Here is a 22,345-nt window from a genome sequence, read left to right on the forward strand (position 1 = left end):
GTAGAAGGCAGATGTCGCTTTGTTCAATGTATTCATGCCATGCCATGTCCGTTAAATGTCTATTTAGCCCTGCTACATTCCATGAGGTAAGACGTACTTCCATCTGCTTACACAGTTCTACAGACGAAGGTACCCCACTTTCCAGAATGCCATTAGATGGGGTTAACATATTATTTTCCATTGGCTGATCCAGGTGTGGCCCTATAGGGGAGGCTTGTGAGCTACCTATGACTCTTGCCCTCACCTGCTTTGGTGGTTCTTGAATCCCATTTATCTTTAGAGCACACTGTGGCACTTCTGCATTTGTAAAGGCAATAAATAGGCCATGTTGTCATGTGGCTGTGAAATGACAAGATCATTGCTCATTTTTTGATACAAGGATTTTTGTTGTCAATCTGGGATATCTAGTGATGATAGTCCCTCAAATCTATTTGAGAGTGCAACAGGGGTGGCCACATCATTAACACCGTTTCCAGGCGATGGTCTATAGAAATGTCCTAGTGGGAGAGCACACACACAAGTGTTTCGAGGGGATATCACTTCTCGCATATTTAGTAAATTCCGAACCATCTGAGGCCGTCTAAAGTTTATCACCACACAATCACCTTTTATGTTCTTATTAGACTCGCCGACCCACCCTACCCTACGAACCATAAGAATATCTTCAGCGTTCAATGGGTTAAATCTCTTAAATTTTGTTAACCAGTCCACTGTTTTGTTCCGTAAATTACTCCAGGACTCTTTCTGTTCCCTTCTTAGGACAGGAACCCCTGCTAAAATTAGCACATAAGGACACGAAGCGGGAGGTAATTTTAGGACATCAGTGTTTGGTATTAAGTCTGTGCTTTTGGGGCTATATGTTATCTGGTCAATATAGGTCCCCGGACCATCTGGAAATGTTTGAGCCAAGTGGCTATTGACCAGACTTCCTTGGTTGACATGTGTATCCAGTGACCCACCCTGTTTACTACCCACCCTGCTGTTTACTGTTGTGGGGAAATTCGTCATGGGAATATCCCTTCCCACATTACTCATAGAGTTCGCTATATTCTTGTTAGATGGGGCTGAATACCGTGCTTGCAGTGGTAGTTGTATTGGTGTTTGGTATCGTGTAGTCTGGTGCCCTCCGCGTATGCTAAAAGGAGCACTGCCGCTACTATTCGTCAAACGGCCTAGGGAGGTGCTCCACTGCGCAATCTTCTTGTCCAAGGCACTAAATTTCTCAGTCACGAGTTCTTCAATCTGCGATAGCATAACCCCAAGTGCAGATTCCATAGACTGTGTTATAGCTCGCTCTATGTTCTATATTCCCAACATTTGCTGTCATTTGAGGGGAATGCAGAGCTGGATCTACCTCTGTCTGCGTGCTAACAGAATTCTTAATTACCAACTGGACATCTATGTGGCAATTCTGCTTTGCCACATGTCCATCTCCCCCGACTTTCTTTATTTTCGGTTTCTTGGAACCAACGTTAGCTCTCCTTTCCCCCCGTTGTTCTCCCTCCTTGCATCCCTCTGTCTTTCTTAACGCTCGTAATCTGGATGCCATACCTGGACTAGTTAAACTATTTGGGGCATCTGGTGTCACAAGCAAGGGGGTAGTTGTTAAATCGGGCAACGGTGAATCATTTAAGACCGTTATTGTAGGCCTCAACGGGGTTACTTGCGGGGTAACAGTGAGTTTAGGTGAGCATATTTGTCTAAGTGTAGATAAGTTAGCAGGGTCGAGAGATAGTCGTCTTTCTGCTATTTGTATCTCATGGGTTAGTAGGGATTCCGCTCTAATAATAAAAGCGTCCAATGTGGCGGCAGCACCCTTACCAATACAATGCTTACAATTTAACAATTTAACAACAGTTCAATCAAGGGGTTATATATGCCCCACTCCTGTGATATACAGCCTTCAGTTCTTAGGGGCTTACCACAAACTCTGCCAGTAATCAGTTCTCAATTCTCAGAGGGGTGACCTGGGCACAGACGGCCCCCACCTCGTCCTCACTCGCGGTAGCTGTTACGTGGAGTGATGCCCTGTGGGTATAGTAGTCCTCCCGGTGGGTGCACGTAGAGGTGACTTCCTGCAATATGGTCACTTGTTCATCGCATCAACACTGTAGCGTTTTCCGCTAGGGAGGTTAGTTTGGTTTTTATTTGTGCCAGGAGGATACTTGGGTTAGGGAAATGGACAGGAGATGGATAAAGGGTATATAAAAAAAATAGGAGGAGTTTTCAAAACGGTCTCTGGTCTTATCAGCAGGCAAAGGTCTTCACATCTGAAATTTTAAGCAGGCCGCTCTGTCCCAGCTGACAGTTGTGGTTTTGAGGAGACGGGCTCCTGCGGCTTTCTGGATGGGGTGGCTCTCGCCACAGGGAAGGGGTCGCGGCCTCCTCCTCGGTATCGCGCCGCCCTTAAGCCTGGGGCTGTTAAATGGCGGGCCGCTACCCGGAAGGGCACGTTCTCCCTCTGCCCTGCGATCCGCTGCTGGGCGCCCAGGGTACCCCGCCGCTATCACTCTATATGCCACTCCTCCTCGGCTCCGCGGCTGCTGTCTCCTCTTGCTCTCCTCCTCTCCTCTGCCTTCGTGTCCGTCCAAACAGGTCCAGGCGAGGTCCGGGCAGCTCCTCCACAAAAGCGACCCTCGCAGGTTTTTCCTCCGCTCTACCCCGCTGCCGCCGCTCCTCCGCTCACCGCGTCGCTCCCCTCGGCTGCATGGAGACCGGGAGCTGATCGTAACGGCAGCGGTGGTGGCAGGGAATCGCACCGCACAGGCACCAGGTACCGGCAGTCCGCTGGTTCGTCGACTCCGCAGCAACGTCTGCTTGGATTGACTCACTATCCCCCAATGGATCCGTGGAGGGTTTCTAGTATTTAAAGTTCTCCATATATTCAGCGCCTCGTCGGAGGCAGTAAGCGCTATATAAAATCAAACGAAATTCAAATCTATAATGAAACAAATTGCAGATAAGCCTGCTGTATTCCATGATGCATAAAGATACACGACTTCCAGTCCTGTGCATTCATTTAAGAAACCAGTGCATTCTGGGAGGTGTATTCTTGGCATTTCTCAATGAGCCAAATGGACTTAACACATAAACAGTGATTTGCAAAATTAAGGCGTCGGACTGTAAGACACGTCCTATGGGTATGCCTTGATCTGGCAACCCTAGCTACTTGTACCGAAATGCAAAGACAAAATAGGTGTATTGGTATCTATCGGTGACTCCTGGTTTCAGTTAGAAGTTTAAATTGACTAACAGCGATTCCCCTTTTCTGTTCTGCTGAACACTCGGGTCCTGATCCACAAAAATCAGTCACAAGTTTACTCCCATTGGTTTCCTCCTATATCCGAAGTACATTTCCAACTTTTTCAACATTCACAAAGGTTTCAAGGAATACTGATGGGATTTTGGAACAGTCTCAGTTTCACAGAAGAACTGCTGCAGTTATTTTGTGAATCCATTTTTGCACGAGCAAATGTACACATTTATATTTCAGTATGCAGAAATCTCTGGACAGATGCAAACAGACCTCCTAACTTTTCTTTTTTTGTCCATGACTAAAATCTGTTTCCTTGTGAAGAAACCTCTTCCTGAAAAGCTCACCTTTTTGGAGTGCTCTCTCCCATTCCCACCCCGGATGTAGATTTACTGTTGCCCTTGACACGAACAAACCCGTGATTGTATTCAACAAGCATTTACAATGCAATGGTCTCGGCATTGTTAAAGTTAGAGCTATTAGCATTGCTCATGACATTATTTTTGTTTATGTTTTTGTTTTTAACACATTTAAAGAAACAGCATTGTTATTTACAATGTCAATAGCTTAATCTCTCTCAAATGCGAGACCTATTGCATTTGCACCCACACACAGAGCCACACACATATAGCCACCCACACATAGCCACCTACACAGAGCTATTCACATAGAGCAACCCACACAAATAGAGCCACCTACACACAGTTACCCACACACAGACAGATCCACCCACGCATAGCCACCTACAAAAAAAGCCACCCACACAGAGGCACACACATATACACATAGAGCCTCCCCCACACACACAGAGCCACCCACACACACACACACACAAAGCCACACACACATACACAGAGCCACATACACACACATACACATACTTCAAAAGATATTTCTACAGCATCACAATAGTACAAGCAGTGGTGAGGAAGCGCAACAAACGTGAACGAGTCGCATTCCATAAACGTGTTATCTGTTTTTGCAGGCAGTATCACTTTTTGATATAATGTGTTTAAGCAAATGCTTTATCAAATATGCAAACGTAGGACGTACTTACGGCTGCACATGTATAAAAGAAACTGGCCACCACATTGCAAGTTAAAGCTCAGATTCTAGTTTTATGGTGCCGACTGACCTTCTGTGCTCTTTATATAAACTTGATGCTAGCTCAGGCCCTCTTCCTGTCATGTGGCAAACATTCATCCGTGTGAGAGGTGGAAAACTTCTTCCATTAAAGCACTTGCAAACTCTTGCCCTAGCCCATATTACACAAAATAACAGATCTGACTCAGATTTATTTTGCCCTCTCTCACTTGCTTTTTTTAACAAAAACAATTTGGCTGTACTTGAAAAATGATAAACTGGATCGTCTAAATTAACCTACTTACAGTTTTCCAGTAGAAGTCTCTCAGATCCAAAAAAACATCAGTAAAAACAACAACAAAATTTGGCCAGAAAAATTAAATAATTTCAATCACTTAAACTCTGCCTATAGATCGGTCCATGATTACACGTACAGTGACCATTTGAGAGCACCCCGTGCAAATGTAATTGTTTATGGACCTTAACGACAGGTGTTACTTTCTACCCAACCCAAGGAAGCTCACTTTAGCAGCCTATGAAGAAGGAAATATCGAGTTGCAACCGGCAGGGAATGTAACATATCAACTACACGTTAGAGGAGATGTTTGGAACAGGAGGTTACACAAGGATTTCGGAAACAAGTGCACGAGTTCATTGAGTAACCTTACAAGGTCACATACCTGGAACCTGCAGATTTCATGCAACGCTCGAGAAGGGAGATGACACCTTTAAACTAAGCTATGATAATATCTATTAGCCCGCGACCAGAGATTACATATTTGCAGCCAGTGAACCGTCTATCTGACCTACATTACCCATATCATACCCCCAACAGTTACGAGATATACATCTGTCTACGAAGCGCAATTCCCCCCCCCTCACCACCCTGCGACTGGAGATTAACGACAAGACTGTCGCAAGTGCATTAGTAGCATAAGCCACCTTATTTGTATGATACCCCGAGAACTGCAGCATGCAACATACCTGTATCGTGCCGGTGACTTACCCTCCTCCTCCTGAGCTATATTAAAACGCGGTCGGTGTGAGGCTCATAAAGTAAGCCAGCAGGAGCGCAGGGGCAGGCGGCCCAGTAGCGGCGCAGGGAGCAGCAAGAGGCAGCGACAAGGCGGCTAACGGCCGAAAAAGCCGGGCCAGAGCGCGGAACCAGGCACCAGGGCGTCCGGGAGAAGTGCTGGGGCCATCCATCCAGTCACCTCTCGGAGCCCGCCCAAGACGGCACGCCTCAGACCCGTTAGCCTGGAACTTCGGCATTTTGCTGTGGCCCAGCTGGGCACTGGGGAGTCTCGGGTACGAGGACGAACAAGGTGCTTAAACGGGTCCGGAGGTCAGCATACTCAAAGGACAAGGGTGTAGGGCAGCTCTGTTCCTTGTTGATTGGTAGGTTGCTTAAACGGCCGCGTCGAAGCCGGGTTTCAGTATTGTAAGGGACTTAGATGGCCCCTCCTCATAGCGTGGCGGGCGGCTTCCCAGGCTCTCGGACAGACGGCAGCCCCCTTCCGTGTCCGACAACTGCTGGGCCTGTACGATGAGGAAGATGGCGTCGCAGCAGAAGTAGGCTGTCGGGAAGGGTCAATCACGTTCACATAGTTAAACTGAGTGACTGCGTCACAGCAAAGAAATGGACATCGACAACGTACACACTTTACATTGGTATAATAAAAAAGTTGCCGCAAGCTTCGCGAACGCACACAAGACAGGTTGATTTCTTATGGCCAATACTAGAAGTGGTACGAGGAATGAACATGGACAGAAGCAGTGCAGACTTGCGAGCGTCCTTTGTATACACAACGGATACAGCTATAGTACCACATGAGTAAACTCCAGTTACAAACGCGCTATGTGCATCAGCATGCATGACGAGCATACATGCCAACATTTCAACTTTGATAAGAGCAGTGGTCGAAGTGGGGAAACAAGCACACGACTGCCTTTCTCCGAGGCGAAGCACAAATGCCTCGGAGAAAGGCAGCGGCGGATTCGGATTCGGGGGCGTGTTCTCCTCTTGCCATTGGCTGGAGGAGATAATTAGAAAAGTTGGAAAAAACACGCCCCCGAATCCGAAAAGGACGGGGCCTGTTCGGAGTGACGGACCTCTTCTCCAATGGCTGGCCAGCATTCAAGAGGCCAGCCAATGGAGAACAGGGGAGAAGAGGGGCGGGTTCAAGCCCCTCTTCTCCAAGTCATTATGTCTCGCGAGCGAGACTGCGCAAGCGCAGCCTTCGCTAGCCGAGACCTAAAAAGGGTATTCACCTAGTATTTCAAATTCTCACCCAGGAACACCCACACCCTGCCCTGAGAGCAATGTACTTTCAGGCAACAATAATTAATGACAATAATGGTGTAATATCGCATGTTAGCAAATCGATTTACGAGTGTAAATGTGACTTTGCATTCGCAAATCATGCCATTTACATTTCTAAGTTTAAGTTAAGAGAGCACAATTGCTTTGTGAACGGAGCCTGATGTGTGTAATATACAGGGAGTCAGAGTTGCCATTAAAAGCTTGTCTTGTGTTGAATGGATACACCAACCGCTGACTGTACACTAATAGCATGAAGTGAACCTTTAGAGCTGCAACCGAAGGAAGCCTTTCTTTTGAAGTTTCATAGGAATGGAGACAGCATGTCCTGTTCAGAACCAAAGACGATGATTATCTGAAACAAAAAGTTAGCAGAAACTTCCCGTCTCCTAAAATTCTCCAGGGTTTGTGGCTTGCTGTCCTATGCAAATAGAGGCAAACAGGCAATGTTTATGGTGACACGCCCTATTTGGCAAGGCGAGCCCAGCCCTCTCAACAAAGGGTAAGGATGTGTGAGCGAGGACACGAATGAATAACACACGGATTCTTAACATAGCTGTGCTATCACAGGCCTTGTCTAAATAGAACCTAGCTGAGAAATGTTAATATATAAAAATAAAAGCAGTATTTAGAAAATGTCTCTTTTGTATTGGGAAGTGAGAAACAATACATTCAAAGTAACTACATTTTGAAAATTACCGTGAGTGTATTTTATGAATGTAGTGTGTTTGTAGATATGCTAAAAAAAAATGTCTATTGGATGTTTATTATTTCGAAATAAAAAGCGATTTCCAACTTAAACAATTCTTGCACTTGGTCTAAAATGAAAAGGCTTACAGGTTTAAAATAAAAAATAAATGCTTTAGAATTAGGCCTGCCAGCATTATTCACTATCCGATCTCCTCTACAACATTCTACACAATTTTGTGCAAAACTGGCAATACTCTGGTAGTCCCAAACACCTCTCACTGCTTCTGACCTATAGCGTGCCCCTAAACATCTCCATCTACCTATTAACAATGCTAAACTTGTGGGAAATTATGTCCCGCAACCCACATCTTGCGGCACCTGCAGAATGATGTGCATTTTCAGAGTATTTTGCCTTTTTGTTAAAACTTAATAGGCCTATTATTTCTAACAGGATTTTTTTTTAAATAATTGCAATCTCTCTTTTTGTGTTGCAAATAAATACCCCTTTTTTCTAAAAAAAACTTTTGACCTAATCTCGATGCCAAATAATTTGTGTCTATGCTGAAAGTCTAACACAAGACCAGATAAATAAGGAAGGAGGCTATCTGCTCTGTGTTACCTAAACACCACCTTTCAGGGTTGAGCTTTCATTTATAAGGGCAGTGTATGCTGGGGTTGGTAGTGTGGGATTTGCTCAATTAAAGTGCTTGTCCGAACATCTGATAAGTGCTTGATAAACGAGCATTGGCATAGCCAATAGGTCTCGCCTTTGGGACCTTATAAGTGTTTAGCCATGCAACAGTTCATGTTGTTGTAGTAAGGATATTGGCTGCATAACAAAATACTTGTAAGGTCCCAAAGCGAGACCTATTGGCTATGCCAATGCTTGTTATCAGAAGCCATGGAGCATATAATAGTAGAATATGTTATTGCCAGTTGGATTTCACTGCATTTGTGCCTTCCAAATGTATTCCAGTGTGTATGTAACCGGGTCTGGTGGCTGAGTGGTCTAATGCATCCACTGTAGAGACCTGTGTACAACCTCAAGGTCACAGGTTCAAATCCCAGCGGGTCCACTCAGCGTTTCATCCTTCTAAGGTTGATAAAATGAGTACCATTGAGTTGGGTATCAATAAACATCTGTTATTCAGCGCCAAGATACCCTTAGGTGAACGTGTGATTTGCAAAAAAAGTTTTGTTGTATGAAAGAAGACATTAAGAAAAATACCCTCTAAATCATATACTGGTATGGGAACCCACAAATACTGAAATGTAGAAATAACCACTGCTCCTAAACCCCATATCTAGTGCCCATTTCAGAAATACATAGATTTCTTTGCTACCCATTTTTCACTCTACACATTTCGCCATGTGAATTGGTATACAATAAAAAGCCATTGGTCAGTTCAGCTCAGTTGTTGGCTCTGGGTACCTTGGGTTCTTGGAGAAACTACCAACCATATATATCCCCGTAACCAGAAGGGCCTAGCAGGCATAATGGTATATTGGTTTTGTAAATCGGCCAATGTGACAAAAAGTTACAGATAAAAACTAATTTTCAATATTTCTTATTTCAACAGTTAGTTTCTTTGGGAAACCCTTGAGAGATCTACACATATGACCCCTTGCTGAGTTCAGAATGTTGTCTACTTTTATAGCTTTCCTGGGTCACCTATGGGTTTCACACTGGTTTCTGCCACAAACTAAGTACGTGAGAGCACAAAAAATAGGAATAAAGAGCTGCCTCTTCAACAAAAAATGCTAAAACTATGGTAAAACAAAATAGGTAATTTATTCAACTCTGCATGTTCCTGAAAGATGGTGACTTTAGCACAGCAAACCTTACGTTGGTGCCATTTGTAGGGAAAAAACAGACACTTTTATTCGGGGCACTTTTTTCCTGGTTTTCCCCCATAGCTATATTCTGCATATGTTGTCGGTCCCCTCCAGGGTTATCCACAAACCCTGGGTACCTTTAGGATGTTGGGGGGGAAAGGACATACATTTGGTTTGGATACTTTATGTGGAATAGAGTTATGGAGCTCTAAGCACAAACTACCCAATCTAAAGGGCTTAACACTTGGGACAGCAGTTAAGGGGTTAAGTAACTAAGAACCTGGTGAAAATGAACACTAGACATCTTAATTGTGTTATAGGCTGTAAACTTTAGTGGTAAGGAAACATAAACTGTGTGTTTCCGGTGTGTTAAAAATGAAAATGTGGTAGTGAAAAAATACATCAAGTGCTTGTGTATAAAGTCATGCCTGCTTCTGCAGTAGGGAGGAAGTAATAAATGCAAAACAATGACTCCATCCTTTCTTCTCTGTATTCCTAATGTGACCCTATGCACATGATATTAAAAAATTACATCTTCCGTTGAGCTTGTATTTAATTTCTATTTTATACTTTATAAACACAGTGTTATTAGTAGAGAAAAGTTTGGTAAAAAATGCATTCATTTGAATAAATAGGCAGCTATGTAGAGAGGCCTCTGTCAGGTCACAGCTTTGAAGAAAAGTGGGTTCCCTAAATAGTGTTTACTATATGGAGAGTTTACTGTGTACCACACTTTTTGCAGACAGTGAAGCTGTCATGAGATATACACCACAGAGTATTAAAAAAGTATCTATTTAGAACAATGTACACTCAAAAAAGACACTATTTGCCTAAAATATTATTCACCATCTGAAGGTACTAAAGGTCATACTACCTGCAGCCTTCATGCTGTGGTGAAACCCTGACAAATAGCCCGTCTTTGGAAGCTAAGCAAGAACATGTACATGGGTTAGTACCTGGTGCACCCTGTCTTCAATGTTATGTAGAAATTGTCATGCTACAACAAATCTATGTAATAATTCTAGGCTGCTTACAGCTCTTAGTATGTACTACATAGAATCTTTGTCCTGTTGGAAACTTTTTCTGTAGAACCAAAAATCTTGTGTGGAACATACTGGACAGAAGTCTGCATTCGTCATCTGCATGCAGAGTTACTGTTAAATACAAAGATTTATAATGTGTTCCATAGCTCTACACACCTATGATACATTAGAAGCAAACGTGTTTCATAAACACTTAGACCACTTAGCTGGACACAGGCTGTACAAAATTAGGTAGAAGAGTAATTTGGTAGTTACCCCCCATTATGTAAACTGTAAAATAAATTAGCATACTCATTGAGTGATTTCAGCAGTGATGTCATAAATTATGTCATAGTACATATCAGTGGTGTAATATGTGAGATCATAAGCTGTGCATGGGGAAGGCGCAAGTTATAGTTAACTCTGTTAACTATAACTGGTGAATTTCTGTGGTTTTAAAAAAATATATATTTTTTAAGTTCAGAACATTAATGTTTTCCATGACTGAATCACCTAACTACAATATTACTTTATCCTTTGGTTTTTTTCAGTGAATTTCTTAAGGTGTTTTTATTTATTTTTTTAAACAAAAACTGATCTTTTAATCACACTTAACTATAGCATTACTTTAACCTTTGTTTTTTTCAGTGAATTTCTATTTTTCTTTAACGTAATATTTTATTACCATATGTAAAGCCAACCACCACGATCTTCAACTGTGCATGGCAGGGGGTAGGCCGCAGGGCCTAACGTCAAACCCCCCAAAGTCAGCCACCCCATGCTGCGCACAGCTTTCGCCATGGACAGCAGAGGGTGGGCAACAGGACCCGGCCTGAGGCCAGGCCCTAAGGCCAATCCACCTGCAGGCAGCCAACCTCACGCTGCGTACAGCCATTCATTGCGTGCCGCATGGGGTTAGACGCAGGGCCTAGCTTGCAGCCAGGCCCTGCGTCTAACATCACAAAGGCAGCCATCCGAAGGCAGTCACCCTAGCACCGTGCATGGCCTTTGCATGTGCGTGGCATGGAGTTTGCCACAGGGCCTGTGTTGCAGCTATGCCCTGCTTCCAACTCCCTGCTTCCAACTCCCTGCAGGTAACCAACCCCATACTGTGCACAGCCTCTGGCCGTGCGCCTAGCGGGGTGTTGATCACTGAGCATGGCCTGCCGCCAGACTCTGTGGCCAAACCCCCAGCAGACTGTCGCACCCACACCCCGGAATGGCTTTGCTGTGTGCAGCGTAGGGTTGGCTTGCGGGTCCCGGGGAGCTCACCTCCTGGGGCCAAAACATTTACATTAAGGGGAGGGGCTATGCAGCTTCCCCCAACCCTTAATTGGCCACAAGGACCCCATTCCCCGGGGCAAAATACAGTTAAACAGGGGAGGAAGGCATGCTACCCCTCCCTGAGCTTTAATATGCCCCAGGGACTACATCCCCAGGGCCAAATACAATTTAAAAAAAATGGTGGGGGGGGGGCTGCATGGACCTGCCCCAAGCCTTCTTGGGGCAGGGCCGGTAGGAGGGACATGCTACCCTCCTTCGCGAGCCTTATAAGGCTCTGCGGACCCCATCTCCCTGGGCCAAACCAATAAAAAAAAGTGGCGCGGGCATTGTGGTCTCCATCCTCGAGCCTCATTAGGCACTGGGGACCCCATCCTACACTGCCTTATGTATTTTAATGGGGAGGTGTGTCACATAGGCCCCCTCCTTGAGCCTCCGTAGGCCCTGGGACCCCATCTCCAGAGCCTTATTAGGCCCTGGGGGCCCCATGGGTATTTTTTTCCCTGAAAGAGTGCCTTCTCTCTGAGGCTATTTTGGCCTTGGGAAACCCATACCGTGGGGCCTGAATTATTCGAAGGTGGGTGTCCACCCAGGAAACCCACCATGCACAACGTTGGGGGCCGTGGGGGAACTCCAGGGCCCCTGTGACGCCAGCCGGCTCCCTGCATGCTGCAGGAGCCGACATTGCTCCCACCTAGAGGGAGCAGCTACTTATGGTTCTCCCTCCGGGTGGGAGCAATTTGTTGATTTATACCTGCCTGCATCAGTGCAGAAAGGAAAACAGATCTTAAGTATGCTTCCAGCTTGCAGGAGCATTTTTACAGCTCCCGCCTGCTGAGAGTAGACTTGGGGCCTTATTTAGATCTTGACGGACGGGTTTCTCGGTCACAAAGGTGATGGATATTCCGTCCGCCAAAATATAAATCCCATAAGATATAATGGTATTTATATTTCAGCGACCGGATTATCTGTCACCGTTGTGACGGAGTAATCCGTCTGCGAGATCTAAATCAGGCCCTTTGTGTTTGCTCCCATTTACAGTGAGTTTCAAAACTGTTCCCACCAGGCAGAAGCAAACATGTGTTTCCATGCCCGCCAGTGGTGTAAAGAGTTGATGGGGCCCCTCTTCAAAGTATATGGTGGGGCCTCCGGACTCACTCGAGCTCTCAGGCCAGGGTACTGTGCCGAGGGTTTCCCTTGGAGCTAGGGGGTCTCCCCACACTGCGTAGGCCTATGTTATGCAACTGCTGCCTGTGCAGGTGCAGGCAGGGAAACTGCTGTGTCCCATGGGTGTGCTCCCCGTGGCACAATATGTAGGTTGGCCCCAGGGTATGGAGTCTGTAGAGCCACTGACGGCTCAGGGAGGGCGGCTACATAGTCCCCCTCCTCTTCTTTGGAAATTTCGGTCCCAGGGGTGGGCTCTTTGGGACCTAAAATGGCTTGGGGAGGGGGCACCACCCTTTTAATTAAATCGTCCCCAGGGCAAGGGGTCCATGGGGCCTTTGAAGGCTTGGGGAGTGGTGCCTTGTGGCTCCCTCACTGCCCTTTTGTACACAGATAGGCCTTTAGGGTGGGCTCCCTGGGCCCTATAATGACTTTAGGGGAGTAGCTACGTGGCCCCTCCACTTAATTAAATAATGCGTCCCGGGGCCACCATTTTTCTTTCTCGATCCTACGGGACTGTGACAAAAATTGATGGGGTTTTTTTCTTCAATATTTGCCATAGGGAGGATCTCTCTGGGTCCCCCACGTAGGACTTGGGGAGCAAAGTATCGCTACACTGCCCCCTTAGATCTTTTATTTTTTTTCTCAAACTTCAGGACAATGTGCTAAGTCCTCGAGTCCTGTAATGGCTGCCAGCAACATTTTTCTGATGTTTCTGTCAGCCAGTCAGAGTGCGCGCTCCCATGGGAGTCTGACTCCTTGCGGGAGCAAATTGGCCCACGGCTAAAAAAGCTCTCTGGTTAATCAGAACTCTCTATTTTTGAGTTGGCGCTCCAGCAAGAGACTTTCAACACCCTAGCGGACCCAACCATCCAGATATACAAATATTTTTTACCCTTAATTAAAAAAAAATAATACACCAAAAAGCACAATCTGCAGACCAAGATCTAGCTTCTTGCCAAATTTGGTGTAATTCCGTTCAGCGGTTTTTGCTGTAGCCCTTCTAAAAGAAGTCTATGGAAAATGCATGGGGATTTTATGTTTTCAAGGGAATTCATCAAAACTGTACCAAAGTTGTTAGCAACCCAAAAAACGCATTTCTAATAGAAAACTGATTTAACTAGAACTACCCAGTGGCGACTGCCACTGGGTAAAATATATATTCTTAAAAAATAAAGAAGTGGCCTAGTAGTCTCTGTGCATCAACCCTGACATTGACTTGCACTCCCTTTTAGGGGACCATGCACATTTGATCTGCCAAAGGGCCATACTTCACAATGCAAGGCAGCCAGTGAATGAAGAGGGCTAACTCATTAACACACCCTGTATGATTTGGTGCTTGGAATCAAAATGTGAATGACACTTCAAAAGATCAATGTGTGAAAAGAGGGAGAGGGTGGAAGAGAGAGGAAAAAAAACACCTGCGCTTATGCATATATTTTTATTCTTTTTTTGGAAAATATATGCGGCTGGAAGAACAGCTTAAGCTGTGTGTAGGCAAAAACTAAGTAGTAAAACCCACATTTTACTGAAGCATTTGTATGAATAAAGACACCTACCACAAGAAATATCTACATTTGAAAATGGGAATATCTTAGTCCTATATTTCTGGTCTTAACTATTCTCTTATCAATGCAGGGGTTATACTGAATATATTTCAGTCTTTCTTAAAGGCTGTCAAAGGATATCCAGGACATGCTCGTCCGAGGGACTGCCCATGCATTTAATTTAGTTCAGGTCTCAACTCTTTATTTAGGGACGAAATGCTTTAGGTGATTTTTAGACTGTATCATGGTAACTGGTTTATTTCATGTCATTTTTATCTTGCAGGAGGAGCCAAGCACGCTGTACAGGTTAGTCTGCTTTTCTTTTACCAGCAGTCTTATTAGGGTAAGTTGTATATATGATGATGAGAGGAGGTAGTGTTGTTACTACTGAACGCTTGGCTGACATCACCTCTTCAGACTCTGCCCTAAATCACACATTCTCCTATTTATTACACTTGATAACTTTTTCTCAGGCGGAAGGGAGTACGCCCTTGGTTAGTTTCTGCTAGAGTTTCCTCGTGTCATTTGAGTGCCTATTTTCATGTGTACTTATTTTCTATCATCAGACGTTGACCAGACAAGAGTCAGAAAGGCAAAAATGGGGGAAAGGAAGCTAAAGATAGAAAAATAGGACCAAAGGGAGGGAGAAAGCAGGGATGAAAAACAACCTTCAAGAGTAAGATAAAGAAAGAGGAGTGTAGGGTGTGTAAGAAAGAGGCATTAGGAGGTATCAATTCTAAGTGTCTAGAACCTGCACGAACTTGTGAGAAAAACCTTGGGCCCTTCATCAAAGATGTTGACTACAATCCCACCCATGTGATTTCTGTTACCATGGACATAGATGCTTTACATACCAGTATTCCTCAGGAAGCAACAATGAGGGTGATAGAGGGAATATTGAGAAACACAGACTAGACTACAAGATCTGATTGGTCTTGTAATGGAAAAAACTGTGATAAAAAAAAAAACTGTTTCCAGTTTGAACATGATATATACCATCACATATGCTGGACCTCTGTGGAGAGCACCTTTGCCCAAACTTGACCTTCCTCTATATCCATATTGTGACAAGGTAAATCTATGACCGCACAAATCCCTTCAAACACTATGTTTCTCTTTGGAAATAATATATAAATAATGTTCTAGTGATATGGCGGGGGAATGAGGACGCTTTAACCCAGTTTATTGAATTGACTAACAATTGAAATCCGGTGTCTCCAACCAGTTGATCGCGAGCTACCAGTATCTTCCAGACACCTTCAGAGTAGCTCGCAGCCTTGAGTTCCTTTTTAGGTCTCGCCTACGCAGCGCGCATGCGTTGCATAGGAGACCTTTAGCCGTCGTTCTGCCTTTTTCGAAGCACATACTCATGCTTGTGGCGGCATACACCTTGCGGGAGCGTGCAGGGGTGCGCCACAAGCCCGAGTATGTGCTTAGAAAAAGAGCAGACTGCTCTTCCAAGCGCGCACGTCCTGGCCACTCACTCGCTCCGCCAACTCCTCTCCTCGACTCTTTGTGCAGAGTTCCCATTTGCTGTGCGCTGACAGTAATCTTACAAAGTTGTCTACCCGGTTACACAGGTAATACTATATTCGCTGTGTGGAATTACATAAACCCACAATAACATTCATTGTCAATTTAGAGGTATCATCACTGCTTTTTATAGAAAAAAAACTAGCACTGTGTTGGGTAGTTTGGTGAAATAATTGTATAAAACTGCATTTCTCTGAATATGCCAGGCTTTCACATACGGGTTTGCAAAGGCATAGCTCTGGTCTTGTTTTTCTATTATACTGTTAGGGGTAAATCAAATAAAAATGTTTGAGATTCGTCATTTTCTAAATGAACTAAAGTCTGGTTCAGTCAACCAACTATGGCAGTGAAAAGGCTAGGGATGGGGACGATTACCTACACTTTTTAGAGTATACTAAGGCTATCATGTGCTTTTATGCCACGGAGAACACAGTGCTCCAACCCTGAAGTCTCCTTTACAAACCAGCACAATATGTGCGGATTGGGTTATTCATGGGGATAAGACTGCAGCTACCAGAGTCCATACGCTGCCACATAAAAGTCAACAGCTGCAGCATTTTATGTGCTGACCTTAACCTTGCCTCCTTTGCTACATCATGTCAATCAAATCCTCGCCGTGCTAAACCTTGGATGTACAGTGGCGTAGCCAATGAGATATGCACCATAGTGCAAGGAAGGGTGCTGTTTGAATCGTAAAAATAGCAGTAATCAAGATTTGGTGGGCCTCTCGGGCCCGGTGCCACTGCACCTGCTGCACCAATGTAAGAAGCGAACCTACAGATGTCACGTTAATGCTGGCACTGTCTGACTGCACACTTCGATACATGAGCATCTTATTAATCTTAAGGTTTGTGACAGCTGCGCCTTTCGAGGGATGCACAGCCCGCTGAGCAAGAATCTGCAAGTAGACATGAGACACCTCCTTCTCTGCCGCCCAGCGCTCTCTGGGGAAGCTTAATTATAGCTGGAGACCGCACTGACGTCTGAGCAGCTGCAAGGTGCGTGGAAATACATTAGGCCTAGATGAGGAGGTACTCCCACACCTTATTTAGCACTGTGAAAGGCACCTGGTGCACTTTGCACCATTGTTTTGAAGGGGCCATCAATAAGTCATTTCATGTGAAGGATTTCGTGTTCTCAGTTTGTGAAGTACGTGGAGCCAGGGAACGCGGTGAGCTGTGCAGGCAATGCTCTTTCAAACTAAACAGCACTCCTTGATCCCTTCAGAAAGGGAATGCTTGTAAAAGTATTATTAATACCAACTACAAAATACAGATGCCTGCAGTGTGCACACGTTGAAACATGTTTGGGGAACGAGAATACAAATGATGGAAAATCATATTTTCCGCAGGATGACTCAGTTCGAGCACAGTTCCAAGCCCTGCATGCATGAGACATGCGAAGCAGCGGCAGACAGGCCAGGTAGAGCCAAGTCAGAGCTCAACCCTGCAGCCATGCCAGTCTTCAGACGTGTCTCTAATGGACACTCCATGAGGAGCGAGTTGAAATCCAGCCTTTCATTTAAGCCTCTCTCTTCCTATAGAAAAGTAACTTGTAATCAGATTACTAATATTGCCAGAAATGCTACTTAATTTCAAAATGGGAACACCACAGTTGAAAAGAGCCGTGATGCTTTTATTTCTGGGCGGGTTCTCTTCCACCTTTGACATAGTACATCACCACTCATTCCTATATAGACCGATACACTTTAGATTTCTGAGTACCACTCTGGAATACACCTCACCCTAAGTCACCAAAAGGTTTCACATAATCTCCCTTCCTCCTTTCACATACGATGCAGACGTGCCACAAGTTTCTACTCTTGTGCCTATCCTCTTCATCACCAACCTCAGTCCTTTCCTGGACATCATCACAACTTGCAACTTCACCTACTAGAATTCTGTCAGTGGCACCTAAACCATATTAAAACCGGAAAACAAATCAAAACTTGACTGCTGTACCCTTGGCCCTCCCTCCAGTGGCAGCTCCTCTATTTGAGCGGACGAGTGTTGCCCCACAGGCCAGAGCTGATAAATAAAACGGTAAAAAACTTTATTTATTGCCATTACATTTTTGAGCAATCGACCCATCCTAAAAAGTGACCGGACAGGGCGAGCCAGTGCTGCCAAGTGGCAGCAGCAGGGAGCTGTGACAGTGTGCTTTAAAATGTGCATGTCTCTTTGGCCGGCTGTCTTGCGATGGCCAGCCAGACACCGACATTTTATAGTTTTCTATCCCAGCTGTGTAAGACATAGGTCTCGCCTTTGGGACCTTATAAGTGTTTAGTCAGCCAGCACAATATCCTTGGTGCAACAACATCAACTGTCGCATGGCTAAACACTTATAAGGTCCCAAAGGCAAGACCTATGGGCTATGCCAATGCTTGTTTAAATAAGCACAGGTTCACATTTTCCTTTTTAAGTTAAGGGAAGGCTATGTTTATTTTCCATTATCAGGCTGCAGATAGCAGGGTCAGATAATGAGTAGTGCTCAGGCAGATTTATGACCTAAGCTGGGGCACAGAGGTATTTAACTCTTGAATAAAAATCCTTGTCATCTCTATATTGGAGCATAAGAACAAAATTGTGTTTCTGAATGCTTTTAAAGGGGAGAAAATTAAAATTTGCCTTAATAATTAACTCTCCATTTTCATTTTCTCCCATTTCAAAGGGTCGCATTTGTAAACGGAATGCCTCATGCTTCAAACTACCAGTAGACTCTGTGCCATATGTAGAACTGAAAATTACAGTCATTAGGTCAAGCCTGGGCAGCGCATGCTATCTGTTGGGGGAACATTTAGGCCCTTTTCTACAGGCCACTGGCCTGCCGAAGAACGTCATGGGATCCCGAAAGTAAGATCAAGATTAAACAAGCTTTTGCAATGTAATAGTATTCGCATTACTGAAAGTTTGGCCTATTGGCATTGCAAATAATAATGCAACGCCAATAAGTCAAACTTTCAGTAATGCAAGACCTATTGCATTGCAAATGCTTGTTAATTTAAATTGGAGAAATTTAAAGTGCAGGTAAATTTTCCAGATTTTGAACACTTTTGCAGAACATTTATTTGCACTTTAAATTTCTCCCATTAAAAAAAAAAATGGTTTTATGCTTGTGTTATACATGTAACTGTGCCACATATGTGAAAGGTGTGTCCTGTGCCACAAGTACATATGACACAGGCTCTCAGTCACTCATACACATATATCCCATTCGTACGCACACATGTTCATGCATCCCCTGAGACAAGGGGCATGTTTTATAGTTACTAAGATTGTGCACTTTTTATTTCCCTAGTAACTGGGTAATATTTTTTTCAGATGTCAAAATGTGAAGCTAAAAAAAGAGCTCATGAAATACAAAGGTAAAATATATTGTTGTTTCACTTATTTGTAAAGCTTAATGGCATTGTTATAATTGTGGTAGTTTAGCTATCTATTAATGGTAAAAAACCCTGGTTATTCATGAACTGTGGAAGCTCCATGACTTACACTTTCACATCATCCTCTCGCCCAAACTGATAAATGTAATTTTCGATACATTCTATTTATATTTTATAGCATATTGGTAACATTACATCTGTCCAGGTAAATATTTCAAGAAGGTTCTCTGCTGTCCCACTTACATCCTCTCTCTGTTCCCTTTTTTCACATCGGTCTGCACCTCTTTGTCCTAAAGTCATGTTAGGCTACCAGACATTGTGCCTTGACCAGAGGCAGCACAACCTTGGCGGCGGAAGTAGTCTCACCAAGGTCAAGGCTGCTCAGCTAACTTTGCTGCTACCTCTGCATCAGATTTGAGCATCTAAAATGTTAAGTGCTCTGAGCAGGCTGGCACAATGAATTTCCTTGCAATCTCTCGCCTGAAGGGCTATTAGAATGCTCAGTTGATTTTGAAAATCATGCTTCCTCCCTTGTACCATTTGATAATTTTCTCCATTCCCAAGGTCTGCCATATTTTTTGTAACTAGGCCTTCCTTAATGGAACTATTGTGGAACCCCACCTAGCATATGTGACTTGCTTCACTGCTAAGAGCAGGTGTGAGATAATGGCCCCTTTCCTAGTTGTAGAGGTTATGTGACTTCAGAGGACAATCCCGGTATTATAACTTTAGGACATGTGGGCAATTGTTACCTTGTGAATTCCCTGTAGCATTCAGTGCCTTCCTCCAAAATCTAATCAGCTGGGCACATACTCAAAGCAGGAAAGTTAGTGTATTTTTCCTTACAAAACCCCCTTCACCTAGCAAACCATATTTCTAATGGATACATCTTTAAATCTTCATGTCGATTCCTCCCCATATGAATAACTCTTCAGACTGTCCAGAGAACCTATTTTCCCAACAGTGACTCCCCAGCACTGCCAGGTTGCACCACATCGCTCCAGCACAACTCCATTTCCAGACATTACATCACTGGGGTAAATTGAGCACCAGCTGGTGTTTATGTTTTGTTTTACACACCTCATCCATACAGTATGGAGCTCTCTCACATCCTCTCACCGATTAAATTCTCTGCTTTCAACAATTTCTTCTCATAGTGCTTCAGGATAGAAGCCTTGCTGATGGTACAACAAGATGTCCCTTTCTATGTGATGTGTTTGGGGTGGGGCTGTGGTGCTGTGGCTTGCAACTCCAAGCCCCCAAAAACCATCAGGAATTGGGAAGATGAGTTGTTTTTGGCCAAGGCCAGCAGGAAAATCTCTAAAAGGTATGTTTACTTCCATGATGTGTTCTCTTGCTACAAAAATCACAAAAAAAGTCTTAGGAAGGAAAAGTCTCGGAGGACCGCAGAACTTTCTGAAATTGGCGGAGCTGCTCGCAACCGCACGGTGAGCCAAGATGGCGGCGCCCGATGGGAGATGACTGAGCCGGGAATAAAGACTAGCCGGCAGCTCGTATTGGGCCGCGACTTGGTATAGCAGCGGATGCACCTCCTACCGACCTGGACTGAGGTCAGAGACTTACCCCTACCGAGGCTGCATTAGGGGAACAGAGCAGAGGCCGGCGTGGGTTCAGCTGGGCCACCATTAGTGGCAAGCCCGAGCGCGGCAGAGGTAGCGGCCTGGTGCATGCAGACAAGTGCCACACTGGCTTATGAGAGGTGAGAGTACTGTGGCCCTGGCACCGGGTAGTAATGGGAGCAGAGACAGGAGGCTTGGGGGAAGGTAGGCGTGGAAACTGCCACCTCCGACCCCCCCCATCTCATCTGACTGTTGTGACGCGGAGAGAGGAGGCCTGGAGCCCCGGGTAGCCGTTAACAGAGTAGGGCAACAGTGCATGGCTGGCTGGGAGCAGCGAAGAGAGGAGACCCAAATAGCCCAGTGAGATGCCCTAACTGAACTGCACCCCATGGGATCTGATGCCTGCTAGGCCTTGACCAGCCCTGGAGACCCTGCGACAGGGGACACCATTGATAGGCCCAAGTGGGCTGATTAGCCCCCCAGAAGAAGACAGGAGTAGAGCAGCGGGGCGGGAAAGAGTCCTCCCCCGCACAGCTGAAGCGCTGAAGACCAGAGGAAAGCGACGCGGGCTTGCGGGCCTAGGAGATCAGCCCGGATTGAGTGAGCGGGCCCCACAGCATCCGAAAGGCCGGAGAATGGGCCCGGGGATGACTGGAGCAGAGGAGTAGGCGGCAAACCCGGAGTAGTGAGTAGCGGCAGCGGAAGCGACGGCGTGACTAGGACCCCGCCCCAGACGGGCCCACTCCTGGAGAACTATAGCCTGGACGCTGCCCAAGAAGCTCCGGTGGAGGGTAGCATGCACGCTAGGTACGGCGGAAACACAAGAGTCGCAGACACTGGGTCGAGTGGCAGAGATAACTGAAGGCCCTAAGCGGATACAGCTAAGACGCTCCCCCAGGCACCCCTGGCTGGTGGGGATGGTGAGGCGGCCTGAAGGTAGAGAAGGCGGTACGGACTGAAACAGATTGTCAAAGACCTAAAGAGGGGGCAAGCCTGGGCCTGGGCCTTGTGGTGAGCAGTGGTTGCAGGAAGCATAGGCGCAGTGCTGGGAGGAGGAGGCCAGAGGCGGCAAACCTGGAGTGAATGAGGACAAGATCCCAAGAGGGAGGCTTTCCGTAAAAGGGTCCTAGAACGGCCTGGACCCACAGCTGAGATCCAAAGAGCAGACCTTGGGGCAGCCCATGCTGAGGCCTAAATCATGGAGTGACAGAGTTCATCCCAGAGCGCATAATCTGGACAACTGCTTCAGGAGACAGTCGGCTCATGCACCTGCAAACAAGACAGTGGCGATAACCTAACTTGGAGGTGAAGTGGTGTGTCGGGCCAGAGCCCGGGAAGGACCAGAGTCCTTGGGAGGATCTGAAAGGGGCCAAAGCCAGACCCAGGCTGAGAGCCAAGAAGCGCTGTGGGAGTCAGTGGCACAACAATAGAAAGTTGCCACAGAGGCAGACGAGCCTGGGCTGAACTCGAGTGGGGGAAATCAACAATCCATAGAGCGCTGGGCGGATAAGACGATTGCGCAGACAGCGAGAGTTACCTGAAATTGCATGAGCACGCGTAGCGCCAGAAGTGCTGCACAGCGAGAGGACACCATGGGGAAGCTCCCCAAAAAGAAAGACCTTGAAGATACCCTGGCAGTCAAATCATCAGATGA

General features: G+C 45.6%; 1 protein-coding gene across 1 annotated transcript in view; it reads left to right on the forward strand.

Annotated features, from left to right (window-relative positions):
* Positions 1-22,345, forward strand: part of LOC146785484 (butyrophilin subfamily 1 member A1-like) — a 149,687-nt gene that overhangs the window by 86,859 nt on the left and 40,483 nt on the right. The window contains exons 3-4 of the mRNA XM_085634564.1: positions 14,480-14,502; positions 19,050-19,093. Of these exons, the coding sequence (XP_085490690.1) occupies positions 14,480-14,502; positions 19,050-19,093 (67 nt within the window). The remainder of the gene's footprint in view (positions 1-14,479; positions 14,503-19,049; positions 19,094-22,345) is intronic.

Source organism: Triturus cristatus, chromosome 11 (genome assembly GCF_964204655.1).
Source record: "Triturus cristatus chromosome 11, aTriCri1.1, whole genome shotgun sequence".
Taxonomy (NCBI): Eukaryota; Metazoa; Chordata; class Amphibia; order Caudata; family Salamandridae; genus Triturus; species Triturus cristatus.